This window comes from Engraulis encrasicolus, chromosome 12 (assembly GCF_034702125.1).
Source record: "Engraulis encrasicolus isolate BLACKSEA-1 chromosome 12, IST_EnEncr_1.0, whole genome shotgun sequence".
In the NCBI taxonomy this organism is placed as follows: domain Eukaryota; kingdom Metazoa; phylum Chordata; class Actinopteri; order Clupeiformes; family Engraulidae; genus Engraulis; species Engraulis encrasicolus.
The window spans coordinates 54,023,714-54,044,996 of NC_085868.1; the positions used below are offsets into that span (position 1 = coordinate 54,023,714).

Consider the following 21,283-nt stretch of genomic DNA (forward strand, 5'->3'; position numbering starts at 1 on the left):
GTATGGCTGAAAGACGAAGGCGTCGCGCACCTGCGCAACGAACAACAAACTGCCACTACTAAGAGAGCTTGTGGTGGTAAAAGGCAAAATAACCAACACAAACACCGGGAAAGGACGGCGGCGTCCCCCCACCCCAGCCCATTGACAATATGTGCGCAACCTTAAGTTGCAACTAAGCACCAGACCGAGCCTGGAAGTCTACGGTTGACCCTCGCTTCTCGTTCCGACCATGCAATGCTTTGAGCCAGTTAGGCTACATGCGGCAACCTGGCGTCCGCATTTCAGCTGCGCTCTAGTACGCGCTCCAGTATGGGTCCAAAACCCAACACGCCAACATCACCTACTGCACCCAGCGTACAGGGCTTCCCCAAGCGCCAACCGGTACTGAGGTTAGCCACACCTGGCTAACAGCCAACATAGTAGGCAATTTATACCAAAGAAATTCGACAGAGAAGAACAATCTCTAGGGGGGAAATGCATTGGCCACAGTGTAGTACGGGGCGTTGCCTAAGGACACGAGTGGATGGAAAAATAACTCCCTTGAGCATGGTCATTGGTCAGTGGGTGCGATGGATACAATTTTCGTACTCCCTTGCACATGGTCAGTGGGGGCGACACCATGATGGATAATTTGTGGCCAATTAACGGCAGCTGTTGGTCAGCAGTAATTGCTGGGGGTAATTAAGGACAGCTGACAGACATTCACGCTGTCCTATGACCTGTTCCACAGTGAATAACATTTCCGTACTCCCCTCGCCATCATTTCCTACTACGCTGTTATGACGCGAGTAAGCCCTCTTGTCTCAAGCCTCTTTGATTTATACTAACCGGAAGGGCTCCGCCCTCGCCCACACGGGCAGCTGTTTTCAATTACAACATTCACACTAACAGGGGACCCAGTCCAACCTGTTACATTAGCAAGGTAGCACCCCAGAACTGCATTTGTGTGAATCTGACACCAATATTAAGGGAGAAACAGAGTAGTGGGCATTTCATATTGTTTGGAGACCAAACATTTCGTGCCTCAGCCTCAAACAAAGTCAAGCAGCTCCCTGATTACCTACAATAATGATTTTATGGCCATTCATCTCTGGGACATGTGGATTTGGGAATATGTACCGATTCGGCGGAATCACCCCAGAACATCTTGTGCTGTTTTACACAGAATCATTGTCTAAAAGCAGAAGCTTAGTTTAGAAACACATACAATTTCTTGTCGTGTGTCTGCCATACATTGGGCAATGTGACTTGGTGTCTCGAGTGCTCGTAAGGGGAAATGATCTGGGGAAGTGTGCCTAATGTGCCCCCTAAAATAAGCTCAGTTCCTTTTCCATCTGAACCCTCTTTGGATAATCTTAACACTCGGAGGTCTACGGGGTCGCCAGTGAACAAACTTCTACAACAAACCAGGGAATTTTCTGAGAATTTTCAGGGAATTTTCAGAGAATTTTCCACAGCTTTAACCCATTGACACAGAAGGCACCTGCAAAAAAGGGTGCTGAATGCCTGAGCCCTTTTTAAGAAAAGCTGCCCTCAGCCTACAAAAATGTAAATCTCAGCATCTGAAGCACATAAAAATATGCACTAAGTTGCATTTCAACGCTAAGACCCTTATTGTTCATCAGAACATGTTCATTCATTTCAAACAAATACAGAATTTTAATAAAAAGTTTGATTTAGTGGTCAGTCTGAAAGACAAATATGATGGTAAGGGGGTCCAGAGGTGACTTGGTTAGGGTCTTCTTACTCATGTAGAGCATTACAATGAATGTTGAATGATGCATACAGACTTTAAACAGCAAACATAGCTACCAAGGCATTATATTTTGGAGCACCGCCTTTAGATGTTGCCCGATAATGGTGGCAAATTTCAATCTCTACTATGTTCCAACAGTGTGGTTCCATCATAAGAGTAAACAGGTCACAAAATTGTTTTCTTGCAGTCAGGATATGCCACATATTAAGCATAACAAAAAGGTAAACAAGTTGAAGAACACACCTATCAGTTGAGCTGCTGAAATCATGTCTCGCATATCAAAATATCTAATTTTTGAATAAAATCAGTCAACGTATTTAACTGTTCAGTCTCATCCCCTGTATTGTGTTTATTCTTATCCAATATAAAAAGCATTTTATTGGCCCTGTCCCAACTTTTTTGGGATTTGTTGCAAGGGTGAAATTTTAAATGATCACATAATTACCTCAAAACAATAATTCTGCTCGACTTTAACAACTGATATGTTGTCTGTACATAATGCTCTACCTTATTAACATATTAGATGTTTTGAAAATGCCAGCATTTTGATTTTATTCACAAAATACAAAGTGTCCCAACTTTTTTGGAATCCGCTTTGTAGGCCTACCACATCAAAGTTGACAAAGTTCCCTTGTACAAAAGTACCAAATACATTTTAGACAATTACATAACTATCTGTTTTTCAAGCAGAAATGTGTAACATTAGGCGAATTTTGGTGGTGTCAGCGCAGATATACACAGAAAGGATTACTAATTCAACACAGAATTTCAACAACCTATCTTTCATAACAATCCATACATTGCTATTTACTCCTGCTGTGCTGTTGTAACACAAAATACACAGTGTGATTAATAATTATTTAATTTCTGGCTGATTACTTGTTTGCCCACAAAGTAGGCCTACATAATTTCAATGGTGGTCATATTAACATGGAAAGAGATAAAAACGCAAATCCACAAAATAACCTAAAGGTATATATTCATTGATTTGTATTTTATTGATGGAAATAAATAGGGTTATATGATCCCCTGTTAGCAATTCAAAGTTCTGCTCCACCACTTCCAATCAACTCATCATCTGAATTACCTGTAAATAGTTAGCTGCCTAAAAAAGAAACCTATCCATAGATTCAGAGTGAGTACTGTAAGACATTTACATGTATATGGACAGTTTTGAAATCTGTTCTTAAAAATATCAACAGCACTGGAATTACCCTTGAACTGTGGGGAGGGGATCTCAGTGCTCGATTTACTTAATTTATTATTACTTACATTATTACTTGATGATTATCACTATGAATGTATTATGACTATTACGGGGGGTGTGTGTGTGTGTGTGTGTGTGTGGAGGGGGGGGGGGGGGGGGGTGTCAAGCATTATGACTATGTAGGCTACATAGACTACAAATCCTACTTGAAATTATGCAGTGTTGTTGCTCCAAGTCTTAATCGGTTACTTAAAAATCTCTGCATTGTCAAAGCAATGTTGTTGCCATCAGTCAAAGTATTTAACTGTTCAGTCTCATCCCTTGTATTGTGTTTAGTCTTATCCAATATAAAAAGCATTTTATTGGCCCTGTCCCAACTTTTTTGGGATTTGTTGCAAGGGTGAAATTTTAAATGATCACATAATTACCTCAAAACAATAATTCTGCTCGACTTTAACAACTGATATGTTGTCTGTATATAATGCTCTACCTTATTAACATATTAGATGTTTTGAAAATGCCAGCATTTTGTACAAAAGTACCAAATACATTTTAGACAATTACATAACTACACTGTAAAAAGAGAGACTGCAGTTCATTAATATTTAAGCATTTATGATAGAAAGATAAAACCCTGAAAAAATGGGTTTGTGCATTTTTGAATGGAATTGAGTAAAATTAATCATTTTCCAGCAATAATTCACTACATTTTACACACTTTTGAGCAAATAAAATTTGCTCTGAATACCAGAGTATTTATTACTTGGTTTAAATGAATTAAGTCAATGATATGGTGTAAGTAGTAGATTTTACTAGAATCCTATCTTAAGAACTTTGATTTTATTCATTGAGAAGAAGCAGTTTCAATGACAACTGCATTTCCGGCGCAGCCAGCAGAGGAGAAGTCGCTGCACATGGTCATGGACTGTTCACGTTTTGGACTTCTGTAAAGGTAGGCCTAATGAACTGGTTTCATTATTATTTTGTCAACATCTTAAGTTTGCAATTCGATGTAGGTGTACAGTCGAATATTATTCCGGTCTATCGCGTAATACAACTACTTGGTCTATTCGTAGGTAGGCATGCTGTCCAAAGCAACAACAATTCCCATTTTTAACCCATTTTTTGTGTTCCGTTCTAGACAAGTTCAAGAGCTGGTTTGAAGCTAGAAACGAAAATTTGTGTGAATTACATTAAGTTTCTCGGCTTTTCATCGCCAGTGCCTCTTTTTGATTAGGCTAACTGCACAGTTACGTAACTTTTTAGTCCAGTGTAGCAGGCTAGGTAGGCCTACATTAATCTGCAAAGACTTTTTTTTCTATCGAACTCGCTTTCACTGAACAGCTCGTGTTGGAAAGGCCGGAGTTTTGTGCATGTGCCCTTGCCGTGTTTCTCATTAATATTCATGATTCACGTGCACAGTGAGTGGCAGGTAGATTATTCATGTTCCTGGGCACGAGTTGGTAAGTCCTTTAGTTGAGTCGATGCCGCTTGCTGTTTAAGTCCTGCTGAAGTTTCCTTTATCCTATGTGCGTAAATGACCAAAATGTAAGTAATCCTGACGAAATATTGAATATCTAGGCTTTTTTCCTGTGTATGTGATGTGTGAGATGATGGATAGAAGTTTTAGAGATCGTTTTTTGTCTACTCATTTCCAGCTAAGTTAACTTGAGTTTAGCTTGACTTTACTGCAGATTTACGGTGCTATTTGCTTCCTATGTATGTGTGGAGTCATTTCGAGTGCAGTGTGTCATAAATCTGCCCTTTATTAGACATTGTAGGCTTATAATCTTGATGCAGAAGTTCGTTGGATTTTGTATTCATTTAAAGTGAAGATGCTGGAACTTCCCATAGCTGTCAGCAACCTGTTTTACCGCTAGTTGCCTAAATGGCGATCTTCCTCCATATTTGTCATACCTGTATCTCTGAGTTAGTGCACCAGTATAGTTTTAACTGGACGATATTTTCCTGTCCCCTTTTTTCCTTGTAGACCACACACACACACACTACACACACACATGCCTTTGTTACCTTCATAATGTAAATAATTGGAAACCTACTGAAGAATATTTTATTTGGAATTGCATTCAATTGTACCCTGGTGCTTTGCTGTGCTGCATTCATTGTATTGCCTTATATTGAAGAAAAGGCCAGTGAATTCCTTTTATTCCACATGTCCATACACCAAGGAGACAAGCACGTATTTTCCAATTTTCCTAATACAGTCCACCCATTAGTTACTGAGCTATGCCCGTTGTAATAGCTCGTGCCTAGCTGGATCGACGCCGCGTGAGGAGCGGACATGCTTTGTTTTGTCAGCGAACACACATGGTGGTGGTCAGCTAATGTCTCCAGATTCAGCTCTCAGTCAGATGGAGTAGCAGCAGCTATCACTGTAGACCAAACAAGAACATTGCTTGTGTGGTTGTGCATCAAAGGAAAACGTTAAATGCAAAATTCCAAATCGCATAGGCATGAACCCATTGAACTGTGCATACAAAATGTTAATGTGTAGAGTAAAATGGTGCAGGTTAAGGGCATTAAAGATCCATTTTGCCAAATTAATTGAACAGGCTAATGGCTAAAACGGAATAAAAAAAAAGGTTTTTGAAGGTTGAATTTGTGTTGAAATAATGTTCAGATTATCCTCATGCACTTAGTACACTATCACAGAGTAATTTAATCATCTGATGCATGTCCTTATCTTGTCCCTTCTCCCTTCTTTTTCTAGCTGTTCGTGCAAGAGCATTTTTAAGTAAACTTGGTGCACGTGGCATTCAAGACAGCAAAGTTTAAGAGCACCACAGGGACCCAAGTGGTTGAACAGCACAGAAAACAGTGAGTTTTGAATACAAAATGTAAAATTCAACATTTTGTGCAGAGTAAAGGTGTGAAACCCCCATATTTTAAAAAAAGGCTTCACCTATCTGCAGACGGGCTGAACTTGGGCTGGGCATTAGCTTGGCATTAGCTTAGCGTGATGGAAGCCCAAGACAACATTTTTTGGAGATATTAACACATTAAAGGCTGACTTAAAGGGCAAAATGACTTATTTTGAGGCATTGCTTAAAACGGTAGTTTCATGTTTTGATATGTCTGTGATGGTATGTTATAGAGCTTGTCTCTTTCTAACCCATGCACAATTTATTATAGGATATTCTGGTGCCTTTTGAAATGGCTTAATGCAAAACTATGGTTTTGAACTGTTTATGTGTTTCATGTTTTAATGATGTTCACTTACTGCCCTCATATGTCTAGATAATACAAGTTGTGGACCTAAGATCTGATGTGTGGGTCTCTCTTGTGTTTTCTTCTTTCTCTAGTTGTTTGAGCAGAGAAAGTGTGATTCAAAGCAGATGATTTTAACAGCACCACGAGACAAACAGTTCAGCGGCACAGAGAACAGTAAGTTGTGCATTCAAAGTGTCAATGTAGATATTAAGATGATACGAAGTAAGGGCATTGAAGGACCATGGTGCAGTTGAATTGAATTGGCAAATGTAAAAATGAAGGTTGAAATGTTCATTTGTTTTCTACATGTGCTTAAAAATGCAATGTTAAGGTCTCATATCTGATGCATGGGTATGTGTATCCTTTTCTTTCTCTAGGTGTTCATGCAAGATCCTATGTAAGTGAACTTGGCGCACGTGGCATTCAACACAGCTGAGTGGGATACCAAGCATAAAACGGCACAGAAAATAGTGAGTTTTGTTTCCAAAATTTTAAATTAAAAAAGATAAAGGAGTAAAGTGTTTTTATTTTTTTCCTAATATGCCAACTCCCGGCCTCCATTGCTCCCTTGCTCTCTCTTTCTCTCACTTTCTCCAATATGCAACCTTTCTTCCTTCACTTGTGCTTGTGGCCTCGCCCCGCCTCCTGGCCCCTCCGTGGTTACTCTCACTCACTCTTTGTCTCTGTATGTCTGTCTCACACCACACACCCGCACTGTCTAGTTTTCTGTCTGTCTGTCTCTCTCTCTCTCTCTCTCTCTCTCTCTCTCTCTCTCTCTCTCTGTCTCTCTCTCTCTCCCTCCCTCTCTCTCTCTCTCTCGTGCACATGCATTATGTTTCTCTCCTTACGCCCACACACACACTCTAGTTTTCACTGTCTCTGTGTCTTATCTCTTCACATCTCTCATGTACTCTCGCCCTCACTCTATAGCTCTGTCTTGATTAAATACTGTGTGAGGAATGACTGCTGTAGGATGTGAGGCTGAAAAACTGACAACTGGCCCGCTAGTTTTGGACAATTGAAAATAAGTGCTCCTAACTATTTCAAAAATAATCCACAGTCAAATAAGGAAGTGTCACATGGAAACAGATTGTTTAGAGAGTGATGTATTAAATTGTAATCACAGGATGCTCAGCTAAGGCCTTTTGCTTTGACTGATCAGATGATAAATAAGACTTTGCATTAATATTTAATGTTCTTGTTATTTCAGGACGCTGATGAAGAACGGATGTCCGAGGACCTTGCTGCTCAAAAAATGAAGATCTACAGCATCATGTCCAGCTCAGCAGAGGGGCCGAGCGATGTTGGTGTCGTCATTGAGGGAGTGAAAGTTCTCACCACTCTGGGTACCTTTGCCAGGGCTTGCTGCATGCTCCTCGGGCTGACTTATGCACTAAATCTGGCCTACCCTAAGGAGCTCAGATATACATTTGAAATCTTCCAGAAGCTCCTTCTGGAGCTGGACTGTTCGAAGCAGTCCCCAAAGCTGCACACTTTGAAGAGTAAGTTGTTGGACTAAGGAAATGCCGAACTGGACACTTGAGCTGAGTCGGTGCAATGGACACTTGACTTCAGTTTTTCAGAACTTAATGACTTAAAGATTTACCTTTTAATTTCTCCAAACACTACTTTTTCAAGCAGGTTGACACGCACAAAAAAGTCAAATGTGTTATGCCATCATCGGTTGATTTGTTGATATCTGATGTGTCTGTAGATGTGTTTGAAGCTGTGAACGAAACATTAACAGTTATATCTACTGTGCTGTTTAGCAAACTTATGCTAAGACCGTGCGATGGACACTTGAGCTGAGGCATTGCGATGTGTACATTGTGTAGTGGCCAACAACCTTATGCGTCATGGACTAGGTGAGAGTTTAATAGGGCCGTCCATTTGTAGATTTTGTCTTGGGCATTCTTCACAATATCAGACACATGAAGGTATAATTCCAAAGGAACTAGCATTGTGTTTTCAGATACTTGCAAAGAAAAAGTACTTCAGTTTGCCTGAACTTAATGACTTAATTGGACATTTTCCTTTTAAGGGATCAGATAAAGCCAACTGCCCTCAAGCAGTTCCTAAAAGCTACATTCACCGCAAAACTACAGGTGGAAATGCCCATGAAAATTGGGCCTTAATAAGGTTGTTCTCATTGTTGGTCCACTGCACTGCACTTCATGTGTCTGATGTTCTGAAGAATGACGAATACAGAATGTGCAGACTGGTGTGTTCCCACTTTGAATAAAAGAGCATAGTTTACATGTGCTCACTGTAAAATACTTTCTTACCTTAGTGCATTGTTTTGGTGTTAAATGCATATGTCCATTGATTGAGAATCATTTCCACTTTGTCACTGGATGTTCAGATGTACTGCATGACCTTTTTGAAGACATAATTCCAAGGGAATTCTTAATTCCCCCACCCCCCCCCCGATATTTACAAAGAATAAGTACTCCAGTGTTTCTGAACTTAAAGATTTACCTTTTATTTTTTGGCCAAACACTGTTTTTTCAAGGTTGATTGACACACACAAAAAAAATGTGTTAAGATTGGTTGATTTGATGTAGCAAGGCTCATCACTGTCATGCACATGTTAGAAAATCCCTGTTATGTATCAAAATTATCTGACATGTCTGTAGATGTGTTTGAAGCTGTGAACGAAGCATTAAGTTATATCTACTGTGCCGTTAGCAAACTTATGCTAAGACCGTGCGATGGACACTTGAGCTGAGACAGTGCAATGGACACTTGAGCTGAGGCAGTGCGATGGACAGTGCAATGGACACTTGAGCTGAGGCAGTGCAATGGACACTTGAGCTGAGGCAGTGCAATGGACACTTGAGCTGAGGCAGTGCAATGGACAGTGCAATGGACACTTGAGCTGAGACAGTGCAATGGACACTTGAGCTGAGGCAGTGCGATGGACAGTGCAATGGACACTTGAGCTGAGACAGTGCAATGGACACTTGAGCTGAGGCAGTGCGATGGACAGTGCAATGGACACCTGAGCTGAGGCAGTGCAATGGACACTTGAGCTGAGGCAGTGCAATGGACACATACGCTTCTTCGCAAGTTCTTTAGTTCTTTATTAGAGATGCTCTGATGCCTCCTCTTACAGGTCTTGCTTGCTCAAACTCTGTTTCTCTCGCTCGCTTGCTCGCTCGCACACTATCGCTCACACACACACACACACACACTCGCACGTTTGTGTAATTGCAGGTACACAGTGAGGTCATTACTTCTTCATTAGAGCCTTTCAGTTGACTCCTTACACAGATCTCGCTCACTCGCACTTACTCTCCCGCGCACACACAAGATTGTGCATGCCTGTGAACTAAAGTTTTTTGTTTGTTTTTTACATTTTTTTTCTTTATTTACATAAACATTGCACACGGTGCATTCCTCTAAAACTTGTTTGTATTTTGTGTGCACAAATGAATATGCTTTTGTTTGTTTTTTCTGTTGAGCAACCCATTTTAGTGTTGCTAAATTGAAGTGGGAAAGACAAATAAATGTTATCTAATTTCCTACTACTTTTGTGCATGGTAGTCTCCTTTAGCAAATAAAACTAGCAAATATAATGTAAATAATATGAGGAGAAAGTAGTAAATATTACTTAAATTAACTTTGGTAAGTTGCACATTTAAATTGAGAGTTTTTCATAATAAATATTTTTTAAAATTTACTCATTATTTTTAAGCAATATAAGCTGTCATTTATATAGTAAATAAAACACACATCTATAGTGTATTCTATTAGCTGGTATATATTATCACGTAAATTTAAGTGATATTTTTCAATTAATTTTAATCAATATTGTAGTCATAAAATATAATCAATTATATCACGTGTCACTTTCTTGACACAATATTATTGAGTAAACCCTCTTCAAATTTTTTACAGTGTAGTGTTTCTCAAGCAGAAATGTGTAACATTTAGGTGAATTTTGGTGGTGTCAGCGCAGACATACACAGAAAGGATGACTAATTCAACACAGAATTTCAACAACCTATCTTTCATAGCATTCCATACATTGCTATTTACTCCTCCTGTGCTGTTGTAACACAAAATATACAACGACTGCCCCATCTGCAGTCAGACGCTACAGAATACAAAGTGTCCACTCATCTACCTCAGTCTACCTCATGTATGTTGTCATGATGTGATGTCATGCAGGATCTCATAATGCACAATCCGTTCCATACTTTACAGTCATATTCTAAGCAATGTTGTGAATGTTTTTACTGAGGCATTTGTTGATATGTCATTCATGACCTGATTTATATGACTATATGCATATAAATAGACCGGTTATTAGCAGTATTTTCTCTGTACCTGGATAACAAAAGGAGTATAGCCACAATTAACCACAGTAAATATTCTTGTATGTACGATGTTAACAAAATAAAAAAGGAGTTTTGAAGCTGGCATTTTCAGGTGGTCAGATCCGTTGCATCAAAATATATGCAAATTAGTGCATATTTAATTAGAGAATAGCCTAATTAGCATATTTAAACATAAAATATTGAAAACTTGTAATACATTTTTTTCTCCAATTCATATGGGTAATCATCTGGTAAAGTTTCATATTGATATCTGCAAGTAAAAAAAAATACCCTATTCACCTACAGTGTCTCGCCTTATTTGTGGGATTGCTGTTATGAAAGGGTTAATTATTACCCCATATTGGGTTTGTTTCAATGAGGGCAGTGTTAAGGCAGTCCAATGTGAATATTTGTCAGGTAATATAAGCAATTTGGTACATTTTGTAACATCATTCACAGTAAAATTAGGTGTCTTTGTTTTTTTGTCATAATTTGCATTTATGGGACAATAAAGGCTCAAAATCTGGAAATGCTCAAGGGATATCACTGGGCACCCTCTGAAATCTTGAAGACTTACCTAAAATCTATCAGATAAAGCAAAAAAATAAACGTTATCAAAAAAAATCTGGGTCCAACCCCACGGCTCCCGGACTATTCCATAACCCTCATGCAATGCCACTGCCATTGACTTCAATGTTAAACACAGTCAGGTCAGCAGTCTAACCCATGAGTGCGGTTTTGAGTAATGAACAAGGCTGAGACTTTTTAAAGCCTCAGGAAGCTTTTACCAGTGTTTAGAGTTCATTCGTTAATTCAGATGATTAGGTTAATAGCTTGTTTGGACTACCTTTTTATGATATGCTATTTTTTTAGATAGGAATTTTGGGTTTTCATGAGCTGTATGCCAAAATCATCAATATTAAAACAAAACAAGACCTGAAATATTTCAGTTGGTGTGCAATGTATGTAAAACATATGAAAGTTTATTTGTTATCATTACATTTTGGGGGAAAAATAACTTTAACACAATATGCTAATTATTTGAGAAGGACCTGTAGTCACTGCACACTAGTGGTGGGGATCGGCACTGCCCTCACGATCCGATTCGATCACGATTCGGGAGGTAGCGATTCGATTCGATTCGATTCTATGCTATCCTATCCGATCCGATCCAATCCGATCCGACTCAATTCTACAATGCATTGCAATGCATTACATTTCTACTGAAAGCAAAGCAAATGTTTAATCAGTCATGATGAGGCAATACAAGTAGTCAGATACTGAGCAACAATTTATTGGCTGTTTTCTGTATCAATCTGTCTCAGTCTGTATCAGTCTTGCAATGTTTTGAAGTGCTTTTATTTAATTTAACAATCATTTGCTCCCGAAATATCCATGGAAATAATTGAAACTTAAAAAAATTGCCGGATCGATTCTGGAACTTGCCGGATCGATTCTGGATCGTCCATGCCCCGCATCGATTCGGATCGCCGAATCGATCATTGTTGACACCCCTACTGCACAAAGCTACAATTTTAACCACATTTATATGACCAGGAATATTAAAAAAGTGCTACTCTATATGCATTTAAAGACCAACATTTTACATGGCCCTAGGGCTTGTTATATTTAAATTAATGACAAGACCAACACTTTAAATATAATTTAAATATAACCCTGGTTATATTTAAATTAATGACGAGAGCAACATTTTACAAGGCTCTGGTTATATTGAAATGCATTAAGAGAGCAACGTTTTATAAGGCACTGGTTGACTTAACATGTAGTCTATTAATAAACCATTTTACAAGGTGTTGGGTTCATATTCAGTTCTTCTGATCCTATTGTAAGTTGTCATAACAACGTGTTACGAGATAAGGCCAGAATAATGTGCAAGTCTATTCTTATTATGTCAGTCAATGTCTGTCAATGGTCTCTATTAGGGAAGGGAAGATTCACCGATATCGGAAAATCGATAAGACCGGTACGATTGCATCGATTTGCAAACGTCTGCATCGGTAAGAAACGCAAATAAAATCGAGATGCATCGTATCTTGACTGTCCGCATCTGTACAAACCGGATAATGTACACTATTCCAACACTTCAGTCCGGTACGCACGCTATTTCCCCCTTCTGATATTAACCCCATTCCCAACATCTAGGCCTACTAAATTGTTCTAATTTGGATCAATTGTAGTTGACAAGTTGTTCAGAGCTTACCTGTAAATGTAGTTATTAATATCAATATTCCAACATGAGCAGAAGCTCTGTGGTTTTCCCATTTTTATTTTAAAAAGAGATACACATATACTGTAATTGGCATGGTATTTAGGAATATATTTTTTCATTTTCTCTGCTCAAAGCATTGTGCCCAAGCCAAAATGAGTTCTCACTGCTCTCTGTATGTTTTCCAGTATAGGCTATTTCAAAAGTAATATGCACAGCCAGGGGGCCTAGGCATAACTGGTCAGGAGGCCCCCGCATAAGTAAATACTAGTACTGCTGGATCATTTCACGTGAAATCAGACACTTTGGGACCCGACCGACACGGATTTCAATCATACTTGCTGTGCCTGTTTAGTAGCAAGGTAGCAACCCAGAACTGCATTTGTGTGATTCTGACACCAATATTAAGGGAGAAACAGACTAGTGGGCATTTCATATTCTGAAGGTTGTTGTATTCCATGCTGTGTGTGTAATTTGTAGAGCAAGAAAAGAGCTTTCAAACAACACCTCAGACATCCTTTTGAGACTTACACTGACTGATATAATCAAGGCTGAATGCATAGTGTCCTACCCTCATATGTAAACCTTTGCTAGTCTGTTTCTCCCTTAATATTGGTGTCAGATTCACACAAATGCAGTTCTGGGGTGCTACCTTGCTACTAAACAGGCACAGCAAGTATGATTGAAATCCGTGTCGGTCGGGTCCCAAAGTGTCTGATTTCACGTGAAATGACCCTGCTACTAATAATAATGCTAATTCCTGTATTCACAATTACAGTATGTCTGAAAAATGAAGGCCCTTTTGATAACTAACAAAAAAAATGTGAAATGTAATTAAATATTTTTTCATGATGTTTTTAGTCATTCTCAATTTAGGAGGTCACAATTTTGTGGTTGAGTGGTTGAGGCTCTAAAAGCGCTCTGTTTACTCTGCTTATGCCTAACGACAGCCTTGTGCACAGCCTTTAATATCAATTTGATTTTTTTATCTGTTCTGTATCGCATCGTACCGAATCGTACTGCATCGCATGGCATCACTGCGCTCACCAAGGATGCTTAATAAAGTTTCTTCTGTGATTAAACAGGCGTCAAAAGTCGTTTTTTTTGTGCAAATGAAGCAATAGTTAAGCTGAAGCTTGGAGGCCAAACATTTCGTGCCTCAGCCTCAAACAAAGCCAAGCAGCTCCCTGATTACCTACACCTGTAGGGCTACCTTTACACATCTCCCTCTTGTGGAGCTATGGTGTCAGGCAAGGGACAAACTTCAACTACCGTACCTCATATACGACCTCTATGGAACCTTCAAGAGGCACTTCAGCATGGGCAACGTAAGAGGGGCACACACACGCACACACATGCAGACACACACACACACACACACACACACACACACATGGACACACACACACACGGACACACACACACGCACACGTGCACACGTTAGCCTCGCGCGCCATCCTATGTACTTAAACCAAGACACTTGGCTCTGCACTACGTCTGGTAGGCTACCTGTCTTCTGTGGAGCGATGTTGACCGGTAGGAAAAATTCAGCTAACCTGCAGTCCATTCATGATTCACACATACAATGTCACTCAACCTCACACACACCAACCATTTTTAAAGCACATAGAAAAATAGAAATATATTTTTTTGATTAAATGTTTTTTAGAAAAATACCTGGAAACAAAAACACATTTAGACATCACTTACAGGAAAAGGATTTCCACCACATGAAAAGTAACATACAGTCTTATTTAGCATGGAATTTTGTTATTTTATTGGAATTTTGGGGGTGGTGACATTTACAGTGTCCTTCCTGTTACCAGTTTTTAGCCCATTATTTAAAAAGATATGGTTTCTATGTTGATACTCGCCAAATTCACAGATTATATTCTTTCAAACTATATGACTAGGAGCAAAATATTCTTTCAAACTATATGGCTAGGAGCAAATAAGCCTGAAATTGTCTTTCCAGTAACAGGACACTTTCAGGCTTATTTGCTCCTAGCTAGCTAATGTGCAAGGTCACAAGAGCAGACATCATATAGTTTGAAAGAAGATTACTTGCGAATTTGGTTACCAACTCAGGGGACACTGCAATTAAAAAAAAAAAAGATATTATACTTATGCATGTTGACAACATTGCTAACTGCTATATTACTCCTAGAACAACATACAAAATAATGAAAATAATGTGATTTCATCTATAATTAACAAATAAGACACCTTGAAAGATAACTTTTTACTGTGAGGGACAGGCCGAAATCTCTATTTTGTCCACAAAAAAGCAATTTAAAATGAGAAAATTAACAATAAATTGCCTTAGTTTAAGATCGAGTTGGTGAAAAAAAATATGTCAATTTTGTGCTTTAAAAGTATGCATGTAATTATTATTGTAATGATTTTATGGCCATTTATCTCTGGGACATGTGGATTTGGGAATATGTACCGATTCGGCGGAATCACCCCAGAACATCTTGTGCTGTTTTACACAGAATCATTGTCTAAAAGCAGAAGCTTAGTTTAGAAACACATACAATTTCTTGTCGTGTGTCTGCCATACATTGGGCAATGTGACTTGGTGTCTCGAGTGCTCGTAAGGGGAAATGATCTGGGGAAGTGTGCCTAATGTGCCCCCTAAAATAAGCTCAGTTCCTTTTCCATCTGAACCCTCTTTGGATAATCTTAACACTCGGAGGTCTACGGGGTCGCCAGTGAACAAACTTCTACAACAAACCAGGGAATTTTCCGGGAATTTTCCGGGAATTTTCCACAGCTTTAACCCATTGACGCCTAAGGCACCTGCAAAAAAGGGTGCTAAATGCCTGAGCCTTTTCAAGAAAAGCTGCCCTCAGCCTATAAAAACCTAAATATCTCAGCTTCTGAAGCACATACAAATATGCACTAAGTTGCATTTAAATGCTAAGACCCTTATCGTTCATCAGAACATGTTCATTCATTTCAAACAAATACAGAATTTTAATAAAGTTGTCTCAAATCTCATGAGCCTGAATGTTGCGTAATTTGTAATTGCTCCAGGCACCAGGGACAATGTTGCACAATGCAACATCAGGCATCAATGGGTTAATCAACAGGTTCTCAAGTGTGTCAAATCACATGTCTTTAACATGTAACGTTTGAGCCACAGGGGGGCTGATCATCACAGCTTAAAAAGAGACGGTTTTAGGAGGAGACAAACAGTTTCTCATCTCTTGCTGCAAGGGAATGCTCCAGAGCTCTGCCAATGCATTACATTTTCATTTGTTCAGTAGTTTGATATTAGATATACTGTCTTTTTTGAGAATTGGACACCTCGCTCTTTGACGTTTTCTGTATAAAAGACCGCACCACACCGGGTACAACAGGTAAGATATCGCACATTTTTAATTTGCGTTCTTTGTTTTGGTATTCAAGTATTGATGAGAATAGCTGGAATACAACAACACATAACACATACACGTAATGTATTCACAAGACAAATCTAACAAAAGGAAGGTAGATAGTGCAATTTTGATGAAAACATTACACCGCATTCCAAATTATTATGCAAATGACATTTCTCACTGATTTTCCTAAATAATCAATATAAATGACAGTCATTACTATATTTTTCATGTCATCAGGCATTAGAGTACAAATAAAATGTTTTAAATTAAATTAACCTTCCAATGTCAGTATTTTTTTGCACTATTTGCACTGTTTCAACGGTTACTGTTAAACTGTTAACTGTTAATTGCTATATTACGCAAACAGAGGTTGTAGTGTTGTGAAAAACTGAAAATGGTTGTAACCGCTTTTAATAAGTGATATTAAAGGACCAGTTCAGTCAATTTCAACATGCAGTCGTCATGCTCACTACCCTGGCCGTGTCATTTCCCGCTTTCTTCCCGATTATACTGACAGTATAATCGGGAAGAAAGTGGGAAATGAATCAAAATTAGGGAGTCTCCCGGGAAATTAGGGATGGTTGACAGGTATGCTCTGAATACCACCAGCAGCTTCTAATGTGACCAGTTTCACTTGTTTGCTGGTTTTGGATGTATTTATCAAGCAGAATCCATTATTACTGTGCTTTTGGGTGTGCTCTGAAACAGCTACCAATCTAGTTATGCAGCTTGTGTGCGATTTATTGATTGAAATAGATTTTGGTTTCATTAGGTACCTGCTAATGCTTCTAATTTCACAGATGCGTATGTTATTTACAAGACTAAAATGCTTTCAAACTCTGTTTTGTGTAATACCGTAATTTGGGACAGGCCATTTTAAATTTTCTATTTATTTATTTACCTATTTATTTTAAAATACTATTTTCATTACTTCTTTCAAAAACATTTGATTTGTACTCTAATGGTTGATGACTTGGAAAAATATGATGTTGTTTTTTGGACTTTTTGGGAAAATCAGTAAAAAAAAGTATTTGGAACTCGGTGTAAACTGTGAATGCAAGTAGCTGATGTGTTTCTTTTTGTATTGGTATTCAAATGTCGATGAGAGTACAAAAACACAAAGCTGGGATAAAAAATGATATAAACAAACGATGCTAGATTCTGCAATATTGATGAAAGCATTAGACTGCAAATGCATTTTCTTCTGATATGTGACCATTCCTTCTTGTACAGTAGGATGGGCAACGCCGCCATCACCATTCACCACCCCACCAGCCTGGACCATGGACTCCCATACCTAGAGGCTGGAAAAATAATCGACTCGACAACCAGTATGATCCGGCTTGAGAAGAGAGACGGTGCCGCAGTGGGTTGCGGTGGGCGCATTACGTTCAAGAGGAACGTCTTGGAAAGCTATTGGACCTACACGATCACCAAGACCCTTTCTCAAGGTTTTGAGGTTGGCCGTGAAATAACAGTTAAGGCAACCGATAAGCCAGAGGCAGAGGCAAGCATTGCTGCCAAGTTTAACATGTCAGTAATTGAAGTGAGGGATAGTGTAACATATGTTAAATCTAAAATAGATGATGCAAATGCCTACTCTGAGTTGTACTGCTATGTAGATTACAATGGGAAAAATGTGGGACGACTGGAGTGGAAAAAGAATGATCTTGACCTGGAGTACCATCAGAGATGGGCTGAAGAGTCTGAGATGATCATCGATATCAAATTCAGAAATAAATAGTCGTCCTCCTGGGTATTATGAAGTGCAACACATAGAAATACTGCAATGCCCTTTACTCTGACTGCATGTAATCTTTACTTGTTTTGCCTGTAATCACAAGTTAACGAGTTCTTCTTTCACCCCTGCCACTAGGGGCGCTGGTTATGTAGTACCTCCAGATGTCTCTCTGTGCTGAACAACATTAGTAGATGGCTGAACAACATGTCACAACATACTTGTATCCTTATTCAGATATGTTGATAATAGGGCTGAGACTTGATTAAAAATGTAGGGCCTAATTGTATTAACTAAAGGCTTTGAAATGAATTAATAAAAAAATAATCACTCAATAAAAATTAATCACAATGGTTTATTATTGAACATATGAACATGTAGAAAATGGAAAGTGTGTATTTTTATACAAAATACAATATTAGTGATAGGCCTACAAAATGTTACTGTCATGTTAAATTTGTAATGTAATTACAATGCTATATGCCCACCCACCCCACGGTCGCCCACCCACCCCACATCCATCCCACTGGATTACAGTATGTATAAGACACAGAGAAGAGGCCAGAAAAGAAAAGAAAAGGGACATCATGCTTAGCCTATAGACCAGTCCCCAGATGGGACCTGAGGGACATCATGCTTAGCCTATAGACCAGTCCCCAGATGGGACCTGAGGGACATCATGCTTAGCCTATAGACCAGTCCCCAGATGGGACCTGAGGGACATCATGCTTAGCCTATAGACCAGTGATATATCCAATGCCCAGTGGGAAGTCTAAATCTTACTCATGACACTTCAATATGTGCTATAGGCATGGCTTATTACTAGGGATGTTAACCGGTAACCGGTTAACCGATAGTCGACCGGATCAACGATAACCGGTTAAATTTTCTGCCACCGGTTAACCGGTAATAATAATTATAATAATAATTTCCTCCCAAAAAGCCCCCAAAAACTATAATTTTGAGGTTTTGGTACGATAATTCATCATTCCATCTGGCGACACTGGCTGGACATGACAGGTCCTGTCTGAGCAGCAAAAAGAAAGGCTTATGTGAAAAATAAAAATGAAAAAAATCAGTGCTGTGCATATCAGGCACGCGAACGTTGTATCATTTAAGATTGCCGGTTAACCGGTTAACCACCGGTTAATGAGTCTCAGTAACCGGTTAAGATATTTTAACATTTTCGCCATCCCTAGTTTTTACAATGCAAGATGAGTTCAAGTGCATGATGAGCAAGGGTATACTCAGACAGAAGTGATGACTATGTGATGACCATGTCTATACTTTTTAGTCCTGTCCTAAATTGTCAGCATTTTGGTCAAGCATATATCTAACACCCTACAACTTATGGAGCTCAGTGAAGTTTTTTCTGTGTGTGTGTGCAAAAAATGTATGTGGTTCTCCAGAGATTTGGCACGTCATCGTTTGGGAACGCTGAGGCACGACAGGACAGGATTGGTATTTTCATATGCCAAGTGAGTGAGAGGAGGGAAAAACGACCTTGTTTTCTTTCAAGCACCATTTATAATCTTAGACTCATAAATATCTATAGGTTTAATACCTTATAACTCATGTAGCTCAGTCAAGTTTTTTTTTGCCATGAAAATGTATATGGGGTTCCCAGAAATTTGGGTTGTCGAAATGGGGTCCCTTGGCAAGAAAAAGTTTGGGAACCGCTGAGGCACGGCACAACCGGATTGGCATGTTGACATGTGAGTGACGGGAGGGAAAAACGACCTTGGATCTATTAGTTGTCTTAGAAGAGAACATCAAGCAGGGGTAAAGACAGGGCCCGCCCAAGCCTTTATGGGGCCCTAAGCAAAATTTCATCCGGGGCGCCCATACCAACACCTACTCAGCATCAGATGTTTCATAAGCTTCATTTACTTGTACACGTGAGGGGTAGGACCTACAGACAAAGGTAGGCTGCCTGTAGGCTGTGTACAAGTTCATTTCTTCCTGAAACTGTGCTGCTCACAGGGTTCCCTGGTGGCATGGGGGCCCTAAGCCATCGCATGGTTTGCTTATGCCTCGGGTCGGCCCTGGCTGAAGAGGCCACCTTTTGTGAAGCCAAGTCTTCTTTATTGTAAGTTTCTTCATATGCACAGCTAGTAGAAGGAAATTGAAATTGACTGATGTGGTTTTGCATCTCATACAAAGACATAGGCCTACACATTCACAGGAATGACATCGGTAGCCTAAGGCAAGACAGACATTAGCTACAGTGCAAGACAGGACCAATAACAGTGTAACAAGTAGGCCTAATAAGGCCTAATAATAATAGGCTAATAAGTAGGCCTAATAATGTTGTCTAATGAAATATGATGGCCTACCATTTACACAGACAAAGCCTGAAAAATATCTATGCTATTGATAATCGGAAAATAAACCATTTAAGGATCTATTATACCTGCTGGATCTATTTTACCTACTGTTTTCAGATGGGCCGAAAACGCATCATTTTCAGATCATTTCGAGAAGTTTTTGATTATTTCCAGTTCATGCACATGTGGTCCTATTTGTGTGTCTATTTTCATTAGCTATAGCTTTTTATTGTGAGTCTTTGTTTAATTGCGCTGTGCATACTTTTTTAAACCTAGGCCCACCGCTGTACTTCAACTACATAATAAAGCATCAGAGCAGGCTTTTATTTTGAAACCTATCCGCGAAGCCACGTCACGTTGTCGTCGCTGGCTTCACACTACTCCGGAAGTAAGAGGTTTGGGTCGGAGAGAATGGAAGAAAAACAAAACAAAAAATAGCCAAATATATCGTAGGTTTGGTTGGCCTGATAACCAAATCAGATTTCTGTTTATCTGATCCGTCAACTACTGCACTGGTGGAAGTATGGCGTTTGTCACGGCGAACTGGAACCCTCTCGGGGAGGCATTTTACAGGTTTGCTTGTCATTCACACTTGTGTTGTTTCTTCGTCATGCCAAATCAGACTACGAAAAAGCAGGCAGCAGTCTACTCGTCTTCAGCGATCAACGTGCACTTGAATGTATTTTCTGCTGCATGTTCAGTAACTAAAGCATCATACTCTGACATTGAGAATGTAGACGTTTCAAGTGCTGCGTTCAGTGCTTGGCTGGATAACGTGATGTCTTGCTGTCATGTGACATGTCACGCCTTGTGGCTGGTGGTGGCGAGTAGCCTACCGCAAATTTAGGCTAGAACTACTCTAACCTACAATCGCCTAATACATATTGATTTGTGCACACATATTGACGCACACATCCCTGGCTGTATTCCGTGGTGAATTTGGCTAGGTCGATGTCTTCGGGATTAATACAAGTAGCCTATTCTACTCTACTCATGGCTGTCTGCAGCTTGTGTGACGGAGGTCATCTTGCACCTGTTCACCCCCCTCGGGGATCGAACGTGCGACCTCGTCAACTACAACGGTTCGGC

At 39.4% G+C, this 21,283-nt stretch overlaps 1 protein-coding gene and 1 pseudogene across 1 annotated transcript in view; one reads left to right on the forward strand and one right to left on the reverse strand.

Moving 5' to 3' along the window:
• The window catches only part of LOC134459939 (zinc finger protein 91-like), a 302,568-nt pseudogene that overhangs the window by 58,750 nt on the left and 222,535 nt on the right, over window positions 1–21,283 (reverse strand).
• vps16 (VPS16 core subunit of CORVET and HOPS complexes) overlaps window positions 20,571–21,283 on the forward strand; it is a 30,109-nt gene continuing 29,396 nt past the window's right edge. The window contains exon 1 of the mRNA XM_063212447.1: window positions 20,571–20,767. Coding sequence (XP_063068517.1) covers window positions 20,718–20,767 — 50 coding nt within the window. The 5' untranslated portion in view covers window positions 20,571–20,717. The remainder of the gene's footprint in view (window positions 20,768–21,283) is intronic.